This window comes from Ranitomeya imitator, chromosome 1 (assembly GCF_032444005.1).
Source record: "Ranitomeya imitator isolate aRanImi1 chromosome 1, aRanImi1.pri, whole genome shotgun sequence".
NCBI classification, from domain to species: domain Eukaryota; kingdom Metazoa; phylum Chordata; class Amphibia; order Anura; family Dendrobatidae; genus Ranitomeya; species Ranitomeya imitator.
In genome coordinates, this window is record NC_091282.1 from 809,105,798 (window position 1) to 809,130,400 (window position 24,603).

The 24,603-nt window shown below is 45.5% G+C and overlaps 1 protein-coding gene across 6 annotated transcripts in view; it reads right to left on the reverse strand.

The window, feature by feature from the left end:
• LOC138649071 (F-BAR domain only protein 1-like) overlaps nt 1–24,603 on the reverse strand; it is a 227,733-nt gene that overhangs the window by 195,327 nt on the left and 7,803 nt on the right. For 2 of the 6 annotated variants that reach the window (XM_069739216.1, XM_069739206.1), the window contains one exon: nt 11,954–12,043. The exons of 3 other annotated variants lie outside the window; for them this stretch is intronic. In XM_069739216.1, coding sequence (XP_069595317.1) covers nt 11,954–11,980 — 27 coding nt within the window. In that variant the 5' untranslated portion in view covers nt 11,981–12,043. Of the gene's footprint in view, nt 1–11,953; nt 12,044–12,190; nt 12,315–24,603 lie in introns of those variants that run through there. One more of the 6 variants, XM_069739225.1, reaches the window with a different exon arrangement.

Here is a 24,603-nt window from a genome sequence, read left to right on the forward strand (position 1 = left end):
GAAGTGAAGTGCAGCCGGAAACTGAGCACGGTGCAGCGTGGTTTGGCTTCCCCGACGCGACGGAAGGATCGAGAGCCCCCGGCAGGGAGAAGCGATCCTCATACCAGGAGCAGCGTTACACTGGTAGGCAGAGGGACCCTCAAGCGGGTGTCAGCCAGCGGGTGCCTCATGGTGGGAAGGGTGAGGCAAAGCCCCCCGATCCACACCTCCCGCACAGAACGGTCAGTCCTCTCGTCCGTTCCTATCCATAATGGGACAGGAAAAACACTGAAGGGTGGTAGGGGGAGGGTCCTTTTAACCTCTCGTGTTTCCTGTCCCAAGATGGATAAGAAAGACGTCCTCCAGTGTGCTGTCAGGTGGTGACCTAGAAAAAAAGTTTATTTTCCTATTTTTCTCCTTAAAACTTGGGGTGCGTCTTATAATCCGGAGCGTCTTACAAAGTGAAAAATATGGTACTTCAAGACAGCTGATTGATTGCAGGATATAAAAAAAAAAAAAAAAAAAAAAAAGTCACTAGGGAGACTGAAAATGGAAAAAAAAAAATTAAAAAAATTATATATTATACGGTGGCGATAAAAAATAGAAAAAAAAATATTCACTAAGGAGGAAATAACACACACACACAAAATCTCCACAATAGCAAAAAAAAAGGAAACCAAACAAATTTCTGAATCTGTAACTTGCAAAACGATGCAAGTTTTGCAGCAATGTAATTATACAGGCCTGGAGAATCGTGCTGCTGAGTCATTTTTACTGCACAAAGAACACCAGAAAAACTAACACCCCCCCCCCCCCCCCCCCAAAAGAAGAGGATTTTTTTTTTTTCAAAAACCATTTTCCAGAACATTAAATGGTAAATTGAATGGTGCATCCGTTTTAGGCCCTTAAAAAGCCATCTGTTCTCATGTTTTGTACATTTGTTGTTTTTTTTTTTCACTTGAAAGACACCGCTATATGGTGTTGAAACGCATTGTGAACAAAGCGCCTTTTCCTCATCATTTCTGAAGAATTAAATTTACTCCAGCAGCGCAGCTCACCTACGTGTTCATTCAACTGGATTCAGATCTCCAGCCATGGGACCTGCAGCAGGTGTTTTTCTTCATGCCTATAGGAGTTCTGCCTGTCACAACGCCACCTAACCGGCACACTCCTACTCTCCCTCCATAGGGTATCGCCCTATTGGGTGCTCTGTTTCCCACGTCTAGATTTACACATTCAAAACTACAACTCATCCCACAAGACAGAAACCCTCATACGGCTATGTTGATGGAACAAAAACTTTCTAAATCTTATAAGAAATCTAAAAAAACCAAAAAATAAATAAATTTACCAAGGCGGAAAGAGGTTAAGAACGAATTCCTACTGTATTACGGTAGCAGGACTGTGAAAGAGTAAATTGACCAGCACAGCTTATTTGAATTTCAGTGCGTATTTCCCCCAATGCAAAGGATGAAATGTGTAGAAAATCCACAGTGAAACGGCACATGGGAACATACCCTAATATGCATATTTTCTCACTAGAAGTTTGAAATCTGCAACAAAACTAAGTTTATCCACCATGTGCAGGCATACGCTATGGCATAGGCAGCATGTCCTAAAATTCACTCTTTTTTGCCTCCCTATGGTTATGTTCACACAACTATATCCTTGGTCCAAGTGCTATCCATAGGGGGGTGGGGGTGGGGGGTAGTAAACTGATAAATAAAAGTCGGCCCATACAGGTCAACCGTAGAGTATCCAGTTTTTACAAATACATTCATGGCCGATATAGTGTTGGTACACTTGAAATTGCTCCAGAAAATTAAGCATTTGTCTCAGAAAATTATTGCAATTACAATGACATATCATGTGTGTGTTGGAACAACAGGGAAAAAGATTTTAAATAAATAAATAGGACATCATTTCACTCAAACTCCCCAAAATGGGCAGGACAACACTGTTGGCATTCTCAACTTAATATTTGGTGCCACACCTTTTAGAATAAATACCTGCAATCAATTGCTTCCTGTAAACATCAACAAGCTTCTTAACCGCTTAACAACCGCTGATACGCCTTTTAACGGCAGCAGTTAAGGGTAAAAAAAAAAAGAAAGTGTATAGTACCCCCCAGCGTTGGAAAATGATTCAGGTTTGGTTTGTACAGTCCCGTCACATGATCGCCATTATTCATCGAACAGCGATCAGGAAAAAAAAAAAAACTCCGGCTTTCCGTTAATTTCTCTCTCCTCTGATATGATCTAGCATACCAGAGGAGAGAGAAATGGGGTCCCCCGGTTACCCTTCCTCCCCGGTACGTCCGCCATCCCCAAATCTTTCTGCTCTGTCCTCTAGCCCTCCATGTCATCTTCTTGAATGAAAATGTCAGGCCCATGCACAGTGCACCTGCCAAGATCTGCTGGCCAGTATTCGGCAACAATAAATTTTTCCTATTGGTTCATTTTGATCACTGTGATGGACCCCATCACAGTGATCAAAAAAAAAAAAATAGTAAATCAAACCCCCTATATTATATAATTTAGATTTTTTTTTTCTTTTTCTCTCCATAATTTGCAGCTAGGGTTGGGTTAGGATGGTGGTGGGGTTGGAGTTAGAATAGTTTTATTTGTTTTTTTTCACTGTTCAGATACATCAGAGGGTCTCCAAATGCGACATGGCGCCTGCCATCGATTGCAGACAATTTTGCGTTCACAGTCAAACAGTGCTCCCTCCCTTCCTTTCCCTGCCATGTGTCCAAGCAATGGATTTCCCCCACATACAGGGTATTGGCGTACTCGGGAGAAATTGCACAACAAAGTTTGTGGTCCATTATCTCCTGACACCCTTGTGAAAATAAAAAGTTTGGGTCTAAATAAAATTTTAAATAGAAACAAGAGAACAATCATAAAACCAAAAACACATGGGCCACCTGCATAGCGAACAAGTCTGTAGGAACCTGAACGTATAGAACGTATTAACTAAATACCCTGTATTTTTTCATTTTTTGACTAGCACTTGCTTATTTACTGTGACTTTTTTACAACAGAGTATTTTTTTACCTCTCTGCGCGCTTTTGTGTTTTCAAGTTCTTTGGTGGTGTGAACAGGTTTCTACAGACTTGTTCGCTATGCAGGTGGCCCATGTGTTTTTGGTATTATGATTGTTCTCTTGTTTCTACAAGACTGGGGAGTTCCCCACTCCTCTGTGGGTCATTTGCATTGTAGCTGTTTCATCTCACATGTTCAACGTGGATATTTTCTCTCTGAGCCCTGTTCATACAGGTATTATACAGATGATCAGGTTTTTAAATACATCAGATAGGGATTATATACATTAGACAGGACTGCTCTATTATGGGTATACCTTGGCGATTGGTGGAGCAGCTTAACATAAGTTTTTTTGCAAAAAAAGTATTAACTAAATACCCTGTATTTTTTCATTTTTTGACTAGCACTTGCTTATTTACTGTGACTTTTTTACAACAGAGTATTTTTTGACCTCTGTGCGCTTTTGTGTTTTCAAGTTCTTTGGTGGTGTGAACAGGTTTCTACAGACCTGTTCGCTATGCAGGCGGCCCATGTGTTTTTGGATATAATATAATATAATATATATATTTTATGGTGGCCCGATTCTAACGCATCGGGTATTCTAGAATACGCATGTCCACGTAGTATATTGGCCAGTCACGTATTGCCCAGCCACATAGTATATAGCACAGCCCACGTAGTACGGTATATTGCCCAGTCACGTAGTATATTGCCCAGCACAGAGCCACGTAGTATAGAGACTTAAAGAAAAAATAAACATACTTACCTATAGCCCGTTGAAGTCCTGCTGTACTTACCATCCGCCGCCTCTCTCGCTCCTCGCCACGCTCTCGTGACTGCTCCATTGCAAGCAGCAGCTTGCGGTCCCAGGGCTGGTGTGAGCAGGACCTATGATGACGTCACGGTCACATGACTGTGACATCACGGCAGGTCCTTGTCGCACACCAGCCCTGGGACGGGACCGGAAGCTGCCGTTGCAATGGAGCGGTCCCGGGAGCGTGGCGAGGAGCGAGAAAGGCGGCGGTGGGTGAGTATAGCAGGTTTTTTGTTTTTTTAATTATTTTTAACATGACATTTAACATGACATAAATAGTTGGGGACATACAGGGTTAATAGCAGCGGTAACGGAATGCGTTACACCGCGGGCCGTTGCCATTAACCCTGTGTGAGCGGTGAGTGGAGGGGAGGGACTAATCGGACTGTGGCCTGATTGGTCGCGGCAGCCATGACAGGCAGCTGCCGAGACCAATCAGCGAATGATATACATACATACACACACACAAGATGGTGGCCCGATTCTAACGCATCGGGTATTCTAGAATATGTATGTAGTATATTGCCCAGTGACGTAGTGTATGTATGTATGTATGTATGTATGTATGTATGTATGTATGTATGTATGTATGTATGTATGTATGTATGTATATATATATAATATTCGATGCTATATATATATATATATAATATATATAATATATATATATATATATATATATATATATATATATATATATATATATATATATATATATATATATATATATATATATATATATATATAGCATCGAATATTATATATATATATATATATACACAATATTCGATGCTAGTAAGTATAGTGACTGGGGGGCTTCCAAGTAGAAGCTGCCTGAAGAATGTTTAGGTCAAAAGCTTTTAACAATGAAGCAGTTAGAAGAAATGACATAAGGAAGAACACGTGCATAGCAATTTTCCACTTGAAAACACCAAGGTTACTTACTGGTAGCCGGCTTTTCCGGAACCCATGACGGCACACCTGAGAGGGGATCCGCCCAGCCAGGACAGGAAACCCTACTGAAAATAAAAGGGCGGTACCTCTCGGTCGCTTCAGTTGGTTTCCAGAGCATGAGAGACCCCCCTGGTTAGTACACATGGCAATCCAACACCACATCATATTAACTAAAAGCACCCAAAACAATTGTACACACCGAAAGGGTGATAAAGGGGGGGAATATACGGGTGCCATCATGGGTTCCGGAAAAACCGGCTACCAGTAAGTAACCTTGGTGTTTTCCCTTCCCCCATGACGGCACACCTGAGAGACTTTTGTAGAAAGAAAAAAACCTTAGGGAGGGACCACCGCTTGGAGTACCCTTCTACCAAAGGTTAGGTCAGCAGAGGAGGAAAGGTCTAGCCGGTGGTGTTTGAAAAAAGTCGAGGGTGAGGACCAGGTAACGGCCTTGCAAATTTGGTCAATTGATACCTCAGCCTTCTCTGCCCAGGAGGTAGCCATAGCTCTGGTGGAGTGAGCCTTGATGCCGTCAGGAACCGGAGTGCCACTTGCAGAATAGGACAGACTAATGGCCTCCCTGATCCATCTAGCAATGGTACTTTTAGCTACCCCACACCCTTTTTTACTACCCTGAAAGGCTACAAATAGGGTTTGATCTTTCCTCCACTGACTAGTCATGGTCATGTATTGTAACATGGACCTCCTTACATCTAACACATGGAACTTTTGTTCCCCCAGATTTTTAGGATTATTACAAAATGATGGTAACGTAATCTCCTGACTCCTATGACATTTTTGGACTACTTTGGGGAGATACGCTGGATCTGCTCTTAGGATTATCCTGTCATCAAGAATCTGAGTATAAGATGGGCATATTGATAGAGCTTGTAAATCACCTACCCTACGGGCCGATGTTAGGGCTACTAGTAGGACTGTTTTCAGGGTGAGTAATTTAGGTGATATGTCCTGCAAAGGCTCAAAAGGATCTTTGGTTAAAGCCTCCAAGACCAGATTTAGATCCCAAGGAGGAATTTTGGGGATAATAACCGTTCTAGACCTGCCACAGGATTTTATAAATCGTGAAACCCACCTATTAGATGCTAGGTTGCAATTATATAGGGCCCCTAAGGCTGAAACTTGAACCTTAAGGGTATGTGCACACGTTGCAGATTTCCTGCAGAACTGCAGCTTTTTTTTCCGCGCAGAAACGCTGCAGATCTGCAAGTGATTTACAGTACAATGTAAATCAATGGCAAAATAAAAATGCTGTGCTAATGGTGCAGAAAAATCTGCACAGAAAACGCAGCAGATTCAAAAAAGGACCATGTCAATTCTTTGTGCAGAACTGCTGCGTTTCTGCACCCATTCCATAATAGAAATCTGCAGGGGGGAAAAAAAGGAAGAAATCTGCACAAAAATCTGCAACGTGTGCACATACCAAAAAAAGTGCAGATTCTGACCTGCGTTTTCTGCCAAGAAACTCAGAATCTGCACAGAAAATTCCACAGTCAAATCTGCAACGTGTGCACATAGCCTAAGGGTGCTAGTTGCTAATCCTAGTTGCAAACCCGCTTGTAGAAATTCTAGGATGGGACCCACTGGAGCTACATCCCCTAACGCAGAGGTCCCCAACTCCAGTCCTCAAGGCCCACCAACAGGTCATGTTTTCAGGATTTCCTTTGCATTGCACAGGTGATGCAATTATTACCTGGGCAAGACTAAGGAAATCCTGAAAACATGACCTGTTGGTGGGCCTTGAGGACTGGAGTTGGGGACCTCTGCCCTAACGGTTCACCCAAGAAGTCTAAAAACTTCTTCCAGGTCCTACCGTAGATTCTGGATGTTATAGGCTTTCTGCTTTTTAACAGGGTGGAGATTAACTCTGGTGAGAATCCTTGGCGACTCAGTAACGCCCTCTCAAATTCCAGGCTGCCAGATGGAAGCCCTTCACCTGAGAGTGGGTTACTGGTACCTGGGTTAACAGGTCCGGCACATCTGGCAGGATCCACGGGTCTGTTAACGACATCTGCCTTAACCATGGAGAACCATGGTCTTCTTGGCCAGAATGGAGCGATGAGTATTATTTTCGCTCGGTCTTCTCTGATTTTCCGGACTACTGTTGGAATCATTACTATCGGGGGAAATGCGTAAGCCAGGGAGAATTTCCACGGTATTAGTAGGGCATCTACCGCGAAAGGATGTTCCTTTGGATTCAGTGAGCAGAACTTTTTCACTTTGTTGTGTGAGGTGGCAAATAAGTCTATCTCTGGTGTACCCCAGGCCTGTACCATTTGTTGAAATACCCCGGGATTCAGGGACCACTCCACTTGTCTCAGAATTCTGCGACTCAGAAAATCTGCCCGTGAGTTTTCTACACCCCTTATGTGTAGTGCCGTTAGGGAAGATGGGTGTTGTTCTGCCCAATGAAATAGTAAATTTGACACCTCCATGAGGTTCCGAGACCTCGTCCCCCCTTGGTGATTGATGTAGGCCACTACTGCTCGATTGTCTGTCATAATTCGAGCATGGCGGCCCTGGAGCAGGGGAAGAAAATGTTTCAAGGACTTTTCTACTGCCCATAATTCTTTTACGCTTGAGCCATAGCTCTTTTCTTGGGAGGACCAAGTTCCTTGAACTGAATGGGATCTTAAGTGAGCTCCCCAACCTAAACCGCTTGCGTCGGTCGTGATGATGTCCTTGACCGGTTTCTGCCACTGGACTCCCATAGTGAGATGTTCCTCTATGGTCCACCAGACTAAGGAATCTCTTACATCCCAATGAAGACATAGATTTCCTTCCAAACGCCCTTTTAACAGTCTTTGGGCTGACAGAACTTCCCACTGTAGTTGTCTCAGGTGGAATTGTGCCCACCCTACGGCCGGAATGCAAGATGTTAACGAGCCTAGTAGGGACATCGCTTTTCTTGGGGTCATCTCGGGTTGGTGTATTGCTGCAGTGGTCAAGTTGATTATTTTGATTTTGGCTACTTTGTTTTCCGGGAGGAGGCAGAGCTGACGTTCTCAATCTAGTATTAAACCTAGGAAAGACTGTACCTTTTCTGGAACTAATTTCGATTTGGGAACATTTATCATCCAACCCAGCTCTATTAGAGTTGATGTCACTACCGTTATCTGATGGGAGCAATCGGCCTCTGTCTTCCCTATCACAAGAAAATCGTCCAAATACGGGACAATCACGACATTCCAGGAACAGAGATATGACATTACCTCTGCCATCACCTTGGTGAAGACCCTGGGAGCTGTAGATAGGCCGAATGGAAGGGCTGTATATTGGTAATGTTTCACTTGGTTTTGTATGTAGAGTGCCACTCTCAAGTATCTCCAGTATCCGCGATCTATTGGAATATGGTAATACGCCTCCTTCAAGTCTATTACTGCCATGAAGCAGTGAGGAAACAGAAGCTTTGTGGTTGTATTGATGGACTCCATCTTGAAGGAGTGATTGTCTATTGAATGGTTGAGTTTTCTTAGGTTGATTATGGTTCTCCAAGAACCATCGGGTTTTTGTATCAGAAAGAGGGGGGGGGGGGGGCGTAAAACCCCCTTCCTACTTCCTGAACCGGGACTTCTTGCAAGACATTTTTTTGAATCAGACCAAGGACTTCTGTTTCTAGAGCTAATTGTTCCTGCTGGACTTTCCTCCGAGGAGTTATTACAAAATTGTGCCTGGGTGGATGGATACATTTTATTTTTAGGCCGTCTTTTATAATATTTAGAACCCAGGTGCTCGGGGAGATGTTTATCCAGGCTGGATAGAAGAGGGAAAGTCTTCCTCCAACCTGTGATGTAATGTCATTGGGGGGATTTTTTTGCTGAGGTAGAGGGCCCTTTGAACATATAGCCCGATCTCCTTTTAATCTTTGAAATCCCAATTGCTCCTATCTCCTGGAGGTCTGCCTCTATTATATCTTCTCCGAAAAAAAGGTTTTTTAGGATCCTTAGGGAAGGTTGGAAAGGCTTTATTTTTGTCTCCTGCCTGTTCCAATATTTCTTCTAACTTTTTCCCAAAGAGGAGTTGACCGTCGCATGGGATGGAGCAAAGCTTATGTTTGGATGGTAAATCTCCCGGACACCCTTTGAGCCATAAGGCTCTCCTGGCCGCGTTGGACAGGCCCGCTGCTCTAGCCGTTCATTTCGCAGAGTCCACGGAGGAATCTGCCAAGAAGGCTGCTGCCCCTTGAACTAGGGATATGTTTGTAAGAATGTCATTCCTAGGAACTTTATTCCTTAGCTGGTCTTCAATTTGTTGTAACCAGACCATAAGGGCGCGAGCTGTACAAGTTCCAGCTATAGCTGGTTTCAGGCCTCCTGCCGCGGCTTCCCAGATGTGTTTCAAGAACCCATCTGCTTTGTCTAGTGGATCTTTTTGGACCCCTGAATCTTCTAACGGAAGGGATGATCTCCTCAAGGATTTGGCTACCGCACCATCAATCTTAGGGATTTTCTCCCATGATTCTGAGTCTTTTTCTTCAAAAAGATATCTCCTTTTTGATGAAGAAGGTAGGGTACCCATTTTTTCAGGTTTCTTCCATTCTTTTTCGATCAATGCCTTGATTTTTGCATTGACCGGAAATGTTCGCTTCCTTTTTTCTTCTAAACCGCCAAACATGACATCCTCAAGTGACCTAGGCGTTTTTTCCTCTTTAAGACCCATAGCAGTTCTGACCGCTTTAACTAATTTTTCTACATCCTCAGTTGGGAAACATGGACGCCCCCCTGTATCACTATCTGAGGAGGAATCTGAGGACTGGACAGAGGCGGAAGAGGTAGAGGGAGGTCGGGATGATTTTTGACTCCCTTGTTTCTGAGAGGCTTCCGAATCCGTAGACACTTTACGGCTTTTCCTCCCAGCTTTTTTGAGGGCCAATTTTAAGGAGTCTTATCTCTGCCTGAATTATGGCTTTAAGGCTCGTGGCAAAATTAGGGGTCTCCTCCTGAATAGTTCTATTAATGCAGTCAGCGCAGAGGTCCTTCTGCCACTGAACTGCAAGCGGGTCTTTACAAAGGGCACATTCACGGTTCTTTGTTTTGCCGCTAGATTTCCTCGACCCCTAGTGATCAAACAGAAAAAATGGACCCTGTTACCATAAGGGTGACATTCACGTAGATCACTCACCACCGTCGACCGTCAAGGGTACCGATTTTGGAGACTGGACAGATGCACATGTAGTGTCCTTCCTGGACGCTGAAGAGTCTTGCCGGACGGGACGGCCGCCACTCCTACCACTTGACCGGCTGCTCCTGTGCTGGTGGCTCGGCAAGGCATCTGATGAGAGCTCCTGACGCTGCTGCTGCTGCTGTAATGGCGGCGGCTGCTGCTGCTGTTGTCCCACTTCCATGTTGAAGCTTGTGGACATGAGCGCGTCTTCTGTGGTCAGACACCCTTTTATGGGGGACCACTGCACTCCACGCCTCCTCCGTTGCCCAATAGTGATCCCTCCCCTCCTCTGCCGCGTCGCCGGAGTCCCATTCCACCGGCCGGCGTTTCTTCATGGGCGCCGCCATCTTGGATCCGGCACCCGCCCCCGACGTCACAGGGGCACGCCTATTCCCAGCGTGCCCTGCGCGTGACGTCAGACGGGCGACCCGGAAGCGGCCGCCGCACCTGGACGCCGGCAGAGGGAGGAGGGCGGCGCGGCAGCCACGGAAGGAGCTGGAACCTCCGACCGTGCTGCAACAACGCCCGCTCGGACGCAGAGACCCGGAGGACCTGTGGACGGCGCTTCCAGACTCCCGAACCCGACGCACAGGCGCTGCCTGTTTCTTCCACGCCGGGACGGGACCTGGGTAAGTGGAATCACCACCGTGTTTCAGTATGAGGGTCCCTGTCAGGACAGGAAACCCAACTGAAGCGACCGAGAGGTACCGCCCTTTTATTTTCAGTAGGGTTTCCTGTCCTGGCTGGGCGGATCGCCTCTCTCAGGTGTGCCGTCATGGGGGAAGGGAAAAAGATGTTACATGCACATACCTTAAAGGGAACCTGTCACCCCCAAAATCGAAGGTGAGCTAAGCCCACCAGCATCAGGGGCTTATCTACAGCATTCTGATGTATCCTGAAAGATGAGAAAAAGAGGTTAGATTATACTCACCCAGGGGCGGTCCCGGTACGATAGGCGTCGCGGTCCGGTCCCTCCCATCTTCTTACGATGACGTCCTCTTCTTATCTTCACGCTGCGGCTCTGGCGCAGGCGTACTTTGTCTGCCCTGTTGAGGACAGAGCAAAGTACTGCAGTGCGCAGGCGCCGAGCCTCTCTGACCTTTCCCGGCGCCTGTGCACTGCAGTACTTTGCTCTGCCCTCAACATGGCAGCCAAAGTACGCCTGCGCCGGAGCCACAGCGTGAAGAGAAGAAGAGGACGTGATCGTAAGAAGATGGAAGGCCCCAGACCGGACCACGACGCCCATCGGACCAGAAACACCGCTGGGTGAGTATAATCTAACCTCTTTTTCTCCTCTTTCAGGATACATTGGGGGCTTATCTACAGCATTACAGAATGCTGTAGATAAGCCCCTGATGCTGGTGGGCTTAGCTCCCCTTCGATTTTGGGGGTGACAGTTCTCTTTAAAACGGCTTCTTTAGAAAGAAGCAAGCATTGCAAAACTGCCTGCACACAAATTCGGGTTTGCGGTTTTGTGACAAATCTAAACATCAAGTGTGAACTTGGCGACAGGTAAATTTGCATATTTACCATACTGGTAAATGCCTTTTTAAAAAGGAGCTCCTCTTTAATTTCTATTCAATATATTAAAAATAAAACCATCATCGTGAACCTTTACATTCCCAGTTTCCACTGATGATATCTTTTTAGCATCCATCCCAATCTGTTACACAGCAGAAAGAAACAGCTTGCTGCCCCCTCCCTCATATGGTCACCCCCGCTATTTGACAAGAGATTACGAAGGCGTCTGAGGGAGGTATATAAATAACACACATACATCTATGAGTAATCGTGTAGGAGAGAATGATTTATGTTTGTATATATGCTACAGGAACTAACAAAAGTATACTACACAGGCTATCCGGCATATAGAAAATACGCATATTATACATACCTACACATATATCACACACAGGTAAAAAACAATAATATGCTGGGATATGCACAGAGGAAAAAATCTAACATCATCAGGATTACATACCCAAAAATGGTCCCCGAAATAAGACATCTTGTGAGCAAGCAACTGGGGTGAGCAAGCAGCCTTTGTGGTCAGAGCAGGTCAGTCAGCGAGCTGGAATGACAGCAGAACGGCATGGTAATTCATACACAAAAGAAAGGGAGGGAATACAGGAGGAGAAAAAAAAAAGTATTAAAGGAGCGGAGGAGAGTAGATACTAGGAAGGAAGATGTGAGAACGGTAAAAAATAAAAAGAATTACCTACGCCAAGCCATTCATATGGGAAGGAGGGACTCTCGGGAGGGTGACCCAAACAGACAGACAACCAAGATTTACCATGGAGAGATCACAATGCAAAGTGACAAAGAAAAAACAAACTCAGACAGAGAAGTGTACTGCGCTCATTTTACATCCTGCGCTAGAGGAATGACAGCCACTCACATTCCAGGAATACTGACTTTTTCTTGGTCCCAGTTAACACCAGTGTCCAAAATAGCAACCGCATGCAACTTTGCTCAAGGATTCTTTCTAACAGTACCGAACAGCAATCGCTTAGTCTTCTAGGCACATTAGACAGGGTCCTTAATGGGGGCGTTTGTGACCCTTTTCTGGTTACAGGGTTGTTGCTTTTTTTATTTGTATTTAAATACATGTCATTTCTTTGTGCTTTTTGCATGTAGACAACATTTACATTTTATTCATCCACGGGCTTGCTTGGTCTATAAAGAACAAAATTAGTCAAATTTATCCCCTGCTGCTCCAGCCCCTGGTCTTTGACATGGCGGCAGCAAGGATATCCTACCTGGAGCACATGACCACTGCAGCCAATCACTGGGCTCTACCTCTGAGCCCAGTTTTCCACTGCTGCGGTTACATGCTGTAGATAGGATGTTACCACGGCAATCATGTCAACAAAGATTGGGGGCAGCAGCGCGGAGACAGTGCTGGAGCAGCAGAGGAGGTCGGTTTTGTTATTTTAGGGTATGTGCACACGTTCAGTTTTTTTTCGCTTTTTTTCGCGATAAACGCATTAGAAAACGCCTACATATGCATCCTATCATTTGGAATGCATTCCGCAATTTTTGTGCACATGATGCGTTTTTTTTCTGCAAAAAAACGCATTGCAGTAAAAAAAGCAGCATGTTCATTAATTTTGCGGATTTTTTGCATTTTTCTCGCTATTCTATGCATTTGGAAAAAACGCGCAAAAAAACGCATCAAAAACTAATAAAAACCGCAAAAAAAAAAAAACACATGAGGATTTCTGGCAGAAATGTCCGGTTTTTGTCAGGAAATTTCTGCTAGAAAATCCTGACGTGTGCACATACCCTTAAGGCTATGTGCACACGTTCAGGATTTCTTGCAGAAAATTCCTGAGAAAGGCTGGTTTCACACTTGCGTTTTAAAACGCATGCGTTTTTTTAAAAAAACGCATGGTGAAAACGCATGTAAACGCTGCATTTTTTGACGCATGCGTTTTTGCATGTGGTGAAAAAAACGCGGCGTTTTGACGCGTTTACATGCGTTTTTTTCATGCGTTTGCGTTTTTTAAACACATGCTGAGAAATGTGTGACAGCTGCCAATCATCAAAATAAAGTAAAAAACCCACTATAAACAGAAATAGTTAGGGTTAGGGATCATAACCCTAACCCTAAAGGGATCCTAACCCTACCCCTAAGCCTAAAGGGATCCTAACCCTAACCCTAATTAGGGTTAGGGGTAGGGTTAGGATCCCTTTAGGGTTAGGGGTAGGGTTAGGATCCCTTTAGGGTTAGAGGTAGGGTTAGGATCCCTGTATCACCTTTATGGTGGGGGGTGGCATATCAGTGTGTTTTCTGTTTTTTTTTTTAATAAAAACGCATGCGTTTTTAATGCAAACAAACGCATGTGCTTAGAAACGCATGCGTTTACATAGACATCAATAGTTTTTTTTGCCGCGAAAAAACGCATGCGATTTTTTGCAGCAAAAAAAAAAAAAAAAGCCGCAAAAATTACTACATGTTGCATTTCTGCAACACAACGCATGCAGAGAAAAAACGCATGCGTTGCAAAAACGCATGCAAAAAATGCATGCGTTTTTAATGTTAAATATAGGGGGGGAAAAACACATGCTTTTTTTGCGTTTTTTACCGCAAAAAAAAAAAAAAAAAACACGCAAATGTAAAACCAGCCAAAAACCTGAAATTTTCTGCAAGAAATCTGCATGCTTTTTTTTGCGCGTTTTTTTGCCACGTTTTTGATGCATTTTTTTCCGGACATTTCCCAATGCATTTTATAGTGGGAAATCCGCAAAAAAAAAACCGCAAAATTAATGAACATGCTGCGTTTACCGCGATGCATTTTGTTCGCGGGAAAAAACGCATCATGTGCACAAAACATGCGGAATTCATTCTAAATGATGGGATGCTTATTGTATGCTGTTTTTTGCGGTTTTATAGCGTTTTTATCGTGAAAAAAACGCGAACAATCAGCAACGTGTGCACACAGCCTTAGACACTGTAAATTAATTCATTTACAGTGATTCATGTGTTTAATAGGAATCCAAAGACAAGACAGGTAACGTGACAGCAGCAAAAGACAAGGAATGTAGAAGCCGCCAATTACATAGAGATAAGTGGTGCTACATGACAGCGCTCATCACTTCCAGTAATCAGTCCCACATCACTTATTTCCCCAGACTGAATACACGCACTCCTGTTCATGACTAAGCTCGCGTACCACAAATGGAGCACACCTTTTTAGAAAGTGCTCAGGTCTACCACTGGTAAAAAATAAATAACAAAAATTCTTCCTTCCTTAGCTTTTATAACTGGTAGCTGTGTACTTTAATAATAAACTGCCGAATACTGAGTCTGTGCACACTTTGTAGTTTTGCCACAAAACCTGAAGGGTTGCCTGATGCCAAAGTGAATGGGAACCCTGAAGTGTCATGCACACGTTGCTTCTTTGTGACTTACAGATTTGGTGCAGACAGATATAACGCTGCAACATGTCAATTCTCGCAGCGTTTTCAATGCAGATTCCACCCATACTAATGAATAGGGAAAATCTGCACCAAAAACGTATATTTTACACAGCATTTTCCCTGCCAATAGCTGCAGAAATTTCTGCGCCAGACACCTGATGTGTGCACATACCATTGGGAATTTTCCCCAGATTATTGATACTGTATTTCTTAGTTGGAACTTGATTACTACGGGGTTTTTTTTCCCATTTAATACCAGCTGGTATAATTGATCAGATTTCATATTTACGGTAGTTACTTGAACAAATTGCTCACATATATTTTGTATTTCTGTAAAAAGCGCCAGATTGTGTAACCGTCATTTTTCGATACTGCTTTAGAGAGTCTTTAACCATGGTTATTGGCTATATTAAACCATTAATTTCCTATGGTGTGCAAGCCTATTCAGTGATATTACTAGAAGATGGCACAAAATTAGCCTGGGTAGGAGAGAGCGGAGAAAAAAAAAAAAAAACTGTAGACGCCCAGCTATAGATCTAAAAGACAAGAAGATGCCCAGGATGTGGTCTACTGACAGATTAAACAAAACTGTGCATTTATCTACTAAAACAAGAAGTGAAAGCATACAGTTTTCAATCTATTCGCAGTCAAGCGCAAAAAAAAAAAAAAAAAAAAAAAAAATTTAATAAGGAAACAGTAGCTGTAAACGGATACTTATACAGAAGTTCAAAGCAGCCAGAGCCGTACAAAACGACTACCGTATATAACAGGCATGGGGCTCAGTGATCGCTTGATGTGGCCGAGCAGTTCAGTGCACATTCCCACCTACTTGTTCTCCCATCAATCTCCACCCTGCTTTGTCTTCCGTTAAGCCAGTGTTGCCGATCAAGGAAAGGTGATCAAAGATGGAAAACAAGTACGTAAGCGGGAACGGTCTCGACACACCAAGGGCGCAGCGACACACACCAAGGGCGCAGCGACACACACCAAGGGCGCAGCGACACACACCAAGGGCGCAGCGACACACACCAAGGGCGCAGCGACACACACCAAGGGCGCAGCGACACACACCAAGGGCGCAGCGACACACACCAAGGGCGCAGCGACACACACCAAGGGCGCAGCGACACACACCAAGGGCGTAGCGACACACACCAAGGGCGCAGCGACACACACCAAGGGCGCAGCGACACACACCAAGGGCGCAGCGACACGCTGCTTTCAATGCTGGAATGATTTCAGCCCAGATCTTAAAGTGTGTTAAGAAATGTAACTATAAAATAATTTCGGGAGGATATTTCCCCTATATGCAGTTCATTGTTTAAACCCCCCCCCCCAAAAAAAAAAAAAACTGTGCTTTACTTAGGGTACCGTCACACAGTGGCACTTTGATCGCTAGGACGGCACGATCCGTGACGTTCCAGCGATATCATTACGATCTCGCTGTGTCTGACACGCTACTGCGATCAGGGACCCCGCTGAGAATCGTACGTCGTAGCAGATCGTTTGAAACTTTCTTTCGTCGCTGGATCTCCCGCTGACATCGCTGAATCGGCGTGTGTGATGCTGATTCAGCGATGTCTTCACTGGTAACCAGGGTAAACATCGGGTTACTAAGCGCAGGGCCGCGCTTAGTAACCCGATGTTTACCCTGGTTACCAGCGTAAACGTAAAAAAAACAAACACTACATACTTACCTTCCATGTCTGTCCTCCGGCGCTGTGCTTTCTTGTGAGCGCCGGCCAGCCGGAAAGCACAGCGGTGACGTCACCGCTCTGCTTTACGGCTGACCGGCGCTGACAGTGCAGAGGAAAGCACAGCGCCGGAGGACAGACACGGAATGTAAGTATGTAGTGTTTTTTTTTTTTTTTTTTTACGTTTACGCTGGTAACCAGGGTAAACATCGGGTTACTAAGCGCGGCCCTGCGCTTAGTAACCCGATGTTTACCCTGATTACCAGGGGACTTCGGGATCGTTGGTCGCTGGAGAGCTGTCTGTGTGACTGCTCTCCAGCGACCAAACAGCGACGCTGCAGCGATCGACATAGTTGTCGTATCGCTGCAGCGTCGTTTCAGTGTGACGGTACCCTTAGCCTCCTTAGGTCAAACACAATGTCTCCACCATTGTTCTGCTTTCCATTGTTTGGCTGCAGATGTGAGGAGCTCAGCAGCTCTGAGCTCTCCCTACCATCTATATGGGCAGGGCTGCTGAGCTCAGTGATTGTCTGCAATGATGTATTTTCTCCTGCTTGAATAAAAAAAAAATGAAATACACGTACCCCTGACCAATCAAATGGATGGAGTAGCTGGCAGCCAGACAGGTGTTCACTAGACAGCCAAATGTATGGGCAACTTTAGTCTACAGTCTAGGATAGAAGAGAAGTCTGTTCCTTCGGTTAAAGACTGATGAGCACTTTTGTAAATATCTATAATCCCGTGGAAAAACACCCCACCAGTTCTAGTGCTGAGCTACTAAGCAGACCTATTGGTTTTCATGGCTATGGGCTCAATTCATCAAGACCAGTGTTGTTCTGGCCAGTCTTGATGATGGGACGTGCTGGAGTCAGACGCTCCTGATTCATTTAGAGGCATCTGTAGATGTCAGTATCTACAGACACTAATCTGTGCAAAATACATTTGTTGCCCCAAGCACAGTCACCATTTTTGATTGCATTTAGACCTTACTACATACCAAAATCATAAGTTTCCATGAAACAGGGATAAAATCCTTTTCTCCGAGTCATTCATTGGGGGACACAGGACTGTGGGTGTATGCTATTGCCGCCAGGAGGCTGACACTAAGTAGACAAAAAAAAAGTTAGCTCCTCCTCCATAGTATACACCTTGCCACTGGCCCTGACAGCTCCAGTTTGGTGCACAAGCAGTAGGAGATAGAGAAAAAACAAAACAGCATTAGAGCAAAGACAACATGTCTAGAATAATACTACAGTCTGAACAACCCCGTAGAAAAATAATAAGATGAAATAGGGAGGGAGCTGTGTCCCCCAATGAATGACTCGGAGAAAAGGATTTTACGGTGAGTAACACAAAAATCCCTGTTTCTCCATCGTCTCACTGGGGGACACAGGACTGTGGGATGTCCCAAAGCAGTCTCAGGGTGGGAAAAAAGACTTACTGGAACAAACCCTTAGGCACTTACCGCCTATAGGTGCGATACTGCAGCCTGAAGAATTTTTCTTCCCAAACTTGCATCAGCAGAGGCCTGAGTGTGGACATTATAATGCTTAGAGAAAGTGTGCAGGCTGGACCAAGTTGCCGCCTTGCAAACCTGTTCTGCTGAAGCTTGGTGCCGAAGTGCCCAGGAAGCCCCTACCGCTCGAGTAGAGTGCGCCCTAATCCCAGCCGGGATGGCTGCACCCTTGACGCGGTAGGCCTCCTGAATGGTGGCTCGTATCCATCTGGCTAAGGTCGACCTAGAGGATGCGAATCCCTTCCTGTGACCCACAGGAAGAACGAATAGAACATCCGTCTGTCGAAAAGAAGCGGTCCGAGAAACGTATCTTCTCAGAGCTCTCACCAGGTCCAGAGTATGGAGAGCTTTTTCCACACGGTGAGAAGGTGCAGGACAAAAAGAAGGCAAGACTATGTCCTCATTGACGTGAAATGAGGAAACTACTTTAGGCAAAAAAGAAGGAACAGTTCTTAATACTACCTTATCCTGATGAAATTGCAGAAATGGCGACTGGCAGGACAAGGCCGCCAATTCCGACACCCGCCTAATGGAGGTTATAGCTACCAAAAACAAAACCTTCCAAGAAAGATACATTAAAGAAACTTCTTGGAGAGGCTCAAATGGAGCCTCCTGAAGAGCGCTCAAGACCAGATTAAGGTCCCAAGCCTCTAGCGGAGCTCTGTAAGGGGAGACCATGTGAGAGACTCCCTGCAAAAAAGTCTTGACCTGTGAAATGATAGCAATCCTGCGCTGGAAAAGAACCGATAAGGCAGATATTTGCCTCCTAAGGGTACTTAGAGCGAGACCTGAGTCTAAACCAGCCTGGAGAAAAGCTAAAATATTAGGAACGGAGAACCGCAAAGGAGGAAGACCCTTCTTCCTGCACCACGAGAGAAAAACTTTCCAGGTGTGGTGGTAAATGCGCACAGAAACCGTCTTTCGAGCATTAATCATAGTGGAAGCTACCTTCTGAGAAAAACGGCCTGGGTCAGAATCCAAGATTCAACGGCCAAGCCGTCAAACGAAGGGCCCCTAAGTTCTGGTGGAATATCGGCCCCTGCGACAGAAGATCCGGCCGCATTGGAAGCTGCCAAGGAACCCCAGCGATCAGCTGAACGAGGTCCGCGTACCAAGACCTCCGAGGCCAATCTGGGGCGACTAGAATTGCCGGAACTCCCTCTAACTTGATCTTCCTGACTACCCTTGGAAGGAGCGCTAGATGAGGAAACAGATACGGAAGACGAAACCGGTTCCAAGGAAGGACCAGTGCGTCTAGGGCGAGAGCTCTTGGATCTCGATAACGAGCTACGAATCTGGGGACCTTGGCATTCCACTCGGTTGCCATTAGATCCACGTCCGGGATACCCCAGCGCTGGCAAATCTGCCGAAAAACGTCGGGGTGAAGAGACCATTCCCCGGACGCCAGACCCTGACGGCTCAGAAAGTCCGCTGCCCAGTTCCCCTTGCCCGGGATGTAAACTGCCGAGATCACGGAGTGGTTGCTCTCGGCCCAACGGAGGATTTTCCCTACCTCGCGCATGGCTGACCTGCTGCGGGTGCCCCCCTGATGATTTACGTAAGCCACAGCCGTGGCATTGTCCGATTGGATTCGGACCGGGAGACCCGCCAGAAGATGGTGAAAGTGCTGCAGAGCAAGCCATTCACAGGGAGATGATTCCCCTGGGGACCAAAAACCCTGTGCTGTGTGTTGATGAAACACTGCCCCCCAACCGAGAAGACTGGCGTCTGTAGAAACTACCAGCCAATGAACTGGGGAAAAAGCTTTCCCCTGCAGCAGAGAGGAGCTCCTCATCCACCAGATGAGAGATTGCCTGACCCGAGGAGACAGACGGCACCGGAGATTGAGAGAAGCATGACTCCTGTTCCAAGCTGACAAAATTGCCTGCTGGAGAGGGCGAAGATGAAATTGGGCGAATGGTACTGCTTCTATGGCCGCCACCATCCTGCCCAAGACCCTCATGCAAAACCGGATTGAGAGAAAACTCGGTTGCTGCAGAATTTTTACCTCCTGCCGAAGGCAGAGAACCTTGCTCTGGGGTAGGATAGTCAGACCCCGAGAAGTATCGAAGATCATTCCTAAAAAAGAAATCTTTCGAGATGGGACTAGAGATGACTTTTTTAAATTGACCAGCCACCCTAGACGGGATAGAGTGTCTAAAGTGATACTGACGTTCTCTTTGCATGCTCGAAAAGTTGGCGCCTTGACCAAAAGATCGTCCAGGTATGGCAAAATAACTATGCCCCGGGAGTGCAGGATGGACACGACTGTAGACATCACCTTTGTGAACACCCTGGGAGCAGAGGCGAGACCGAAAGGTAATGCTGTGAATTGGAAGTGACGTTCGCCTATGGAAAACCGTAGAAATCTTTGATGCGGAGGAAATATGGGAACATGCAGATAGGCATCTTGGATATCTATAGAAGCAAGGAATTCTCCCTTTTCCATAGCCGCAATAACCGAGCGGAGCGACTCCATACGGAAACGACGAGTGCTGACGAACTTGTTCAAACACTTTAGGTCTAGAATGGGTCTTACCGACCCGTCCTTTTTGGGGACCGTAAACAGATTGGAATAGAATCCTTGGAACCTTTCTACCCCTGGAACGGGGACAATGACCCCGTTGGACTGAAGAGACTCGACAGCTTTGAATAAAGCCCTTAGACGGGACTTTGCACTGGGAAGACTGGACGGAAAGAACCGACTTGGAGGGAGAGAGAGAAACTCTATTTTGTACCCTGAAACCACCAGTTCTCTCACCCATTTGTCGGAAACGACTGATAGCCAGGACTGATGGAACAGAAGTAGACGACCGCCTACCCTGTTGGAAACGACATGAGGATGCCTCCAGTCATTTTGCCGAGGACCGCGGATATCTAGATCCCCTAGATCTTGATGGCTGATATCGCATTCTTGCCAATGGATTGGCTCTATATGATACCTGGTGTTCCCTGTCTTGGTTAGGCCGACTTGGAGGACCTGAGCTTGGTGCTGCAGACCACCGGGTGTTACGAAAGGATCTAAACCTTGCTTGAAAATGACGACGAAAAGGTTGCCTAACCTTTTGTTGCGGAAGGAAATTACTCTTTCCCCCTGTGGTATCAGATATAAGTTGATCCAACTTTGCGCCAAAGAGTCGACCACCCTGATAAGGGAGGGAAGTAAGGGATTTTTTCGAAGTAGAGTCCGCCCGCCAATTTCTCAGCCATAGCGCCCTTCTGATAGCGATAGCATTAGCAGCTGCCAATGCTGAACAATTTGCCGCATCCAAAGATGCATTGATCAGATAATTCCCAGCCAAGGATATCTGATTAGACATCTCTATCACTTCTACAGGAAACTCCCTATCCTGAAGAACCTTAGTGACGGACTCTGACCAAGCTATCATAGCCTTGGCAACCCAAGTCGCCGCAAAAGACGGCGCGAGGGCTGACCCTGAAGCCTCAAACACTGACCGAGCCAGACTCTAAGAGCCGATCAGTTGGATCTTTAATAGCAGATCCATTAGGAAGAGACAGCAGTGTGTTAGAGGCCAAACGGGACACGGGGGGATCTACAGAAGGAGATTCTGCCCATTTTTTACAAATCTCGGGCGCGAAAGGATACCTGGTACCCAGAGCCTTCTGGCCTAAGAAACGTTTGTCCGGTCTCTCCATGTGACGTTGAACTAAATCCTCAAATTCAGGATGAGAGGAAAACACCTTATGAGGTTGCTTGAATCTTTTAAAAGACACCTTATGACTCGAAGGTAAGGTGGCTACATCCTCTACTCCCAAAGACTGGTTAACGGCCTCAATGAGACTGTCAACTGATTCCTGATAATCAGGAGCTTCTAAATCAAAAGACCCTTCAGAGTCAAGGTCCGAACCATGCTCACTCACTCCCACAGGAGAAGGAGACCGAGAGACGGAATTCACCGATGCAGATGCACCCGACGGACCGGGAGACGCTGTATGGGTACGCTTCCCCCGCGTCTGCCTAGAGGGAGTACGGCCCCTGCAGGCCGGAAGGTCCTGAGAATCGGAGGATCTTTCCGGAATAGATGAATGAACATCCCTGACAGGGGTTTGAAGGGACTCAACCGCCTTTGTTAGAGACGCCATAGACTGCGTTAAGGATACGACCCACTCAGGGGGAGATGCCGCAGTCTCAGATACAGGCATACCCGGCAGAATAACAGGCGGGGTAGCAGGCGGGGTAGCAGGTGGGGGCTCCTGAGCGCGTTCGGGATCGCAAGCTTCACAGATCTGGCTAGTCTGCGCATGCGGAAAAACAGCCTGGCAAGTAAAACATGATGTATACAGGACCTTGTGAGACTTAGTTCTTCTAGACATGATGACTATTGCTGAGCTACTGAGTCTAGAACAAAAAACTGCTGTCAGGCTGAGGGAAGTAGCACTTACCCCAGTCCTGTGTCCCCGTCCGATCTGAGCACCACACTAAACCAAGCTCTGAGCAGCGACACCTCCTCTATAAGGATCATGAAAGGTGGGAGGAGCCGCCATAAGGAACGAGCCACAGGCTAAATCAGGGAACTTGCTTTCCCTACCTGCGCTCTCCTAGGAACGCTGTGAGCGCGAAACCGGAAGTACGCGCCTGGAAGGGGCGGAGCTACCGCCCATGACCCCTCAGAAAACTACAGCGACCATAATGCAACTGGTCGCCGGAAACAGTTGCTAGGGGCGGAGCTACCGCCCAAGAAGGAAACTACAGCGACCATGATACCCTGCAGGCCGGCGTGGGCCGCCGGAAGGAAGTGCAAGGGCGGAACTTCCCGTGCTTTTGGAAATGAAGAGACATCCTGATACTGGCACCGTACAAAGTGTGCGCCGCGCAAAGAAGCAGGAGCCCCCCCCCCCCCGCAGCCTCTGACAACACGCCAGGTTAGAAGAGGCATACAAAAAAAAAAAAAAAAAACACATATATACACATTATATATATATATATATATATATATATATATATATATATATATATATATATATATATATATATATATATATACATATACATATACATATACATATATATATATATACACACACATTATATATATATATATACATATATATATATATATATATATATATATATATATATATATATATATATATATATATATATATATATATATATATATATATATATATACACATATATACATACATACATATACATACATATGGGAAAAAAGACGGTGCAGGCACCCTAACTCCTTCACCTTTCAGAAGGTGAGGAGAGGGACCGTCTGCCTCCTTAAGCACCGCAGATCAAAACATTGGTGATTGAAGTGGAGGCTGCACGGACAAAGCATAACTGCCTGTACAACCTAGGGTTTCGTTACCTCAGGGTGGTCAGGTTTTTAGTCCGGCAATCCCACGACGCGGGAGAGTATACGTGGAGGCGACACTCACACGTGCTCGCCCATTGTTGGTTTGGGGAGATCGGACCCCTTCAAAAAGGTCCGTCGCCCCTATCTTATCCTCAAGATAACGGAATCTGGGAAAAAAAACCAGAGATGTGCCTCCTACGGACACTAAGCATAAACTGGAGCTGTCAGGGCCAGTGGCAAGGTGTATACTATGGAGGAGGAGCTAACTTTTTTTTTGTCTACTTAGTGTCAGCCTCCTGGCGGCAATAGCATACACCCACAGTCCTGTGTCCCCCAATGAGACGATGGAGAAAATACTTATGTAAAGTAGATTAGTACACAACATGTCTGCACTATACAATTAAAATACATCTGCGAGGAATTTGTGTGGATTTCCTCCAGGTTCTCCGGCTTCCTCCCACACTCCAAAGTCATACTGATCGGGATCTAGATTGTGAGCCCCAATGGGGACAGAGATGATAATGTCTGTAAATAAGATCGCGCTATATAAGCAAAAGCATAATAAATAATAAACCAAAACCGTCAATCGGTGATATGGGCAGAATTATACATAGAACTGGTAGATTTGCAGCAGAGAAAAGTGGTTTTATCGAAATGACAGCATGCAGCCCAATAAGTGACACGTCGCTGGACTCAGAGCAGCATAATTTAGTGGCAAAAATCTAACGACAAATTCCCTTCAGTACGTATTGATTAACAGGATTGTCCTTCATTTTGTGTGATCATTTGTAAAGGAGACAACTCTGGAAGTGTGTACATATGAAGAATATGGTGTGCATGAGGATACCACGAGTTTGAAAAAAAAAAAAAACACGTAGAAAAGATATTTTGTTATGTTAAAGTCACATCGGCCAGTCCTATGGAAAAGAAATGATTCCTTTAAATCCATATAAGCCAATTTCCCTTGTCTATATAAAGATGATAGGACTATTTTGCTCTTTTGCATAATTTGTCCTGCAGACAAGCCTGTCAACTTTTTCTGTAGATTAATGTATAAACTTCATTTTAGTGTCCGCAACGTGAACAAAAACATATTTAACCCCTTAATGACAGCCAATACGTCTTTTAACTGACCTGAGATATAAGAGAATAGCCTCCCCATACA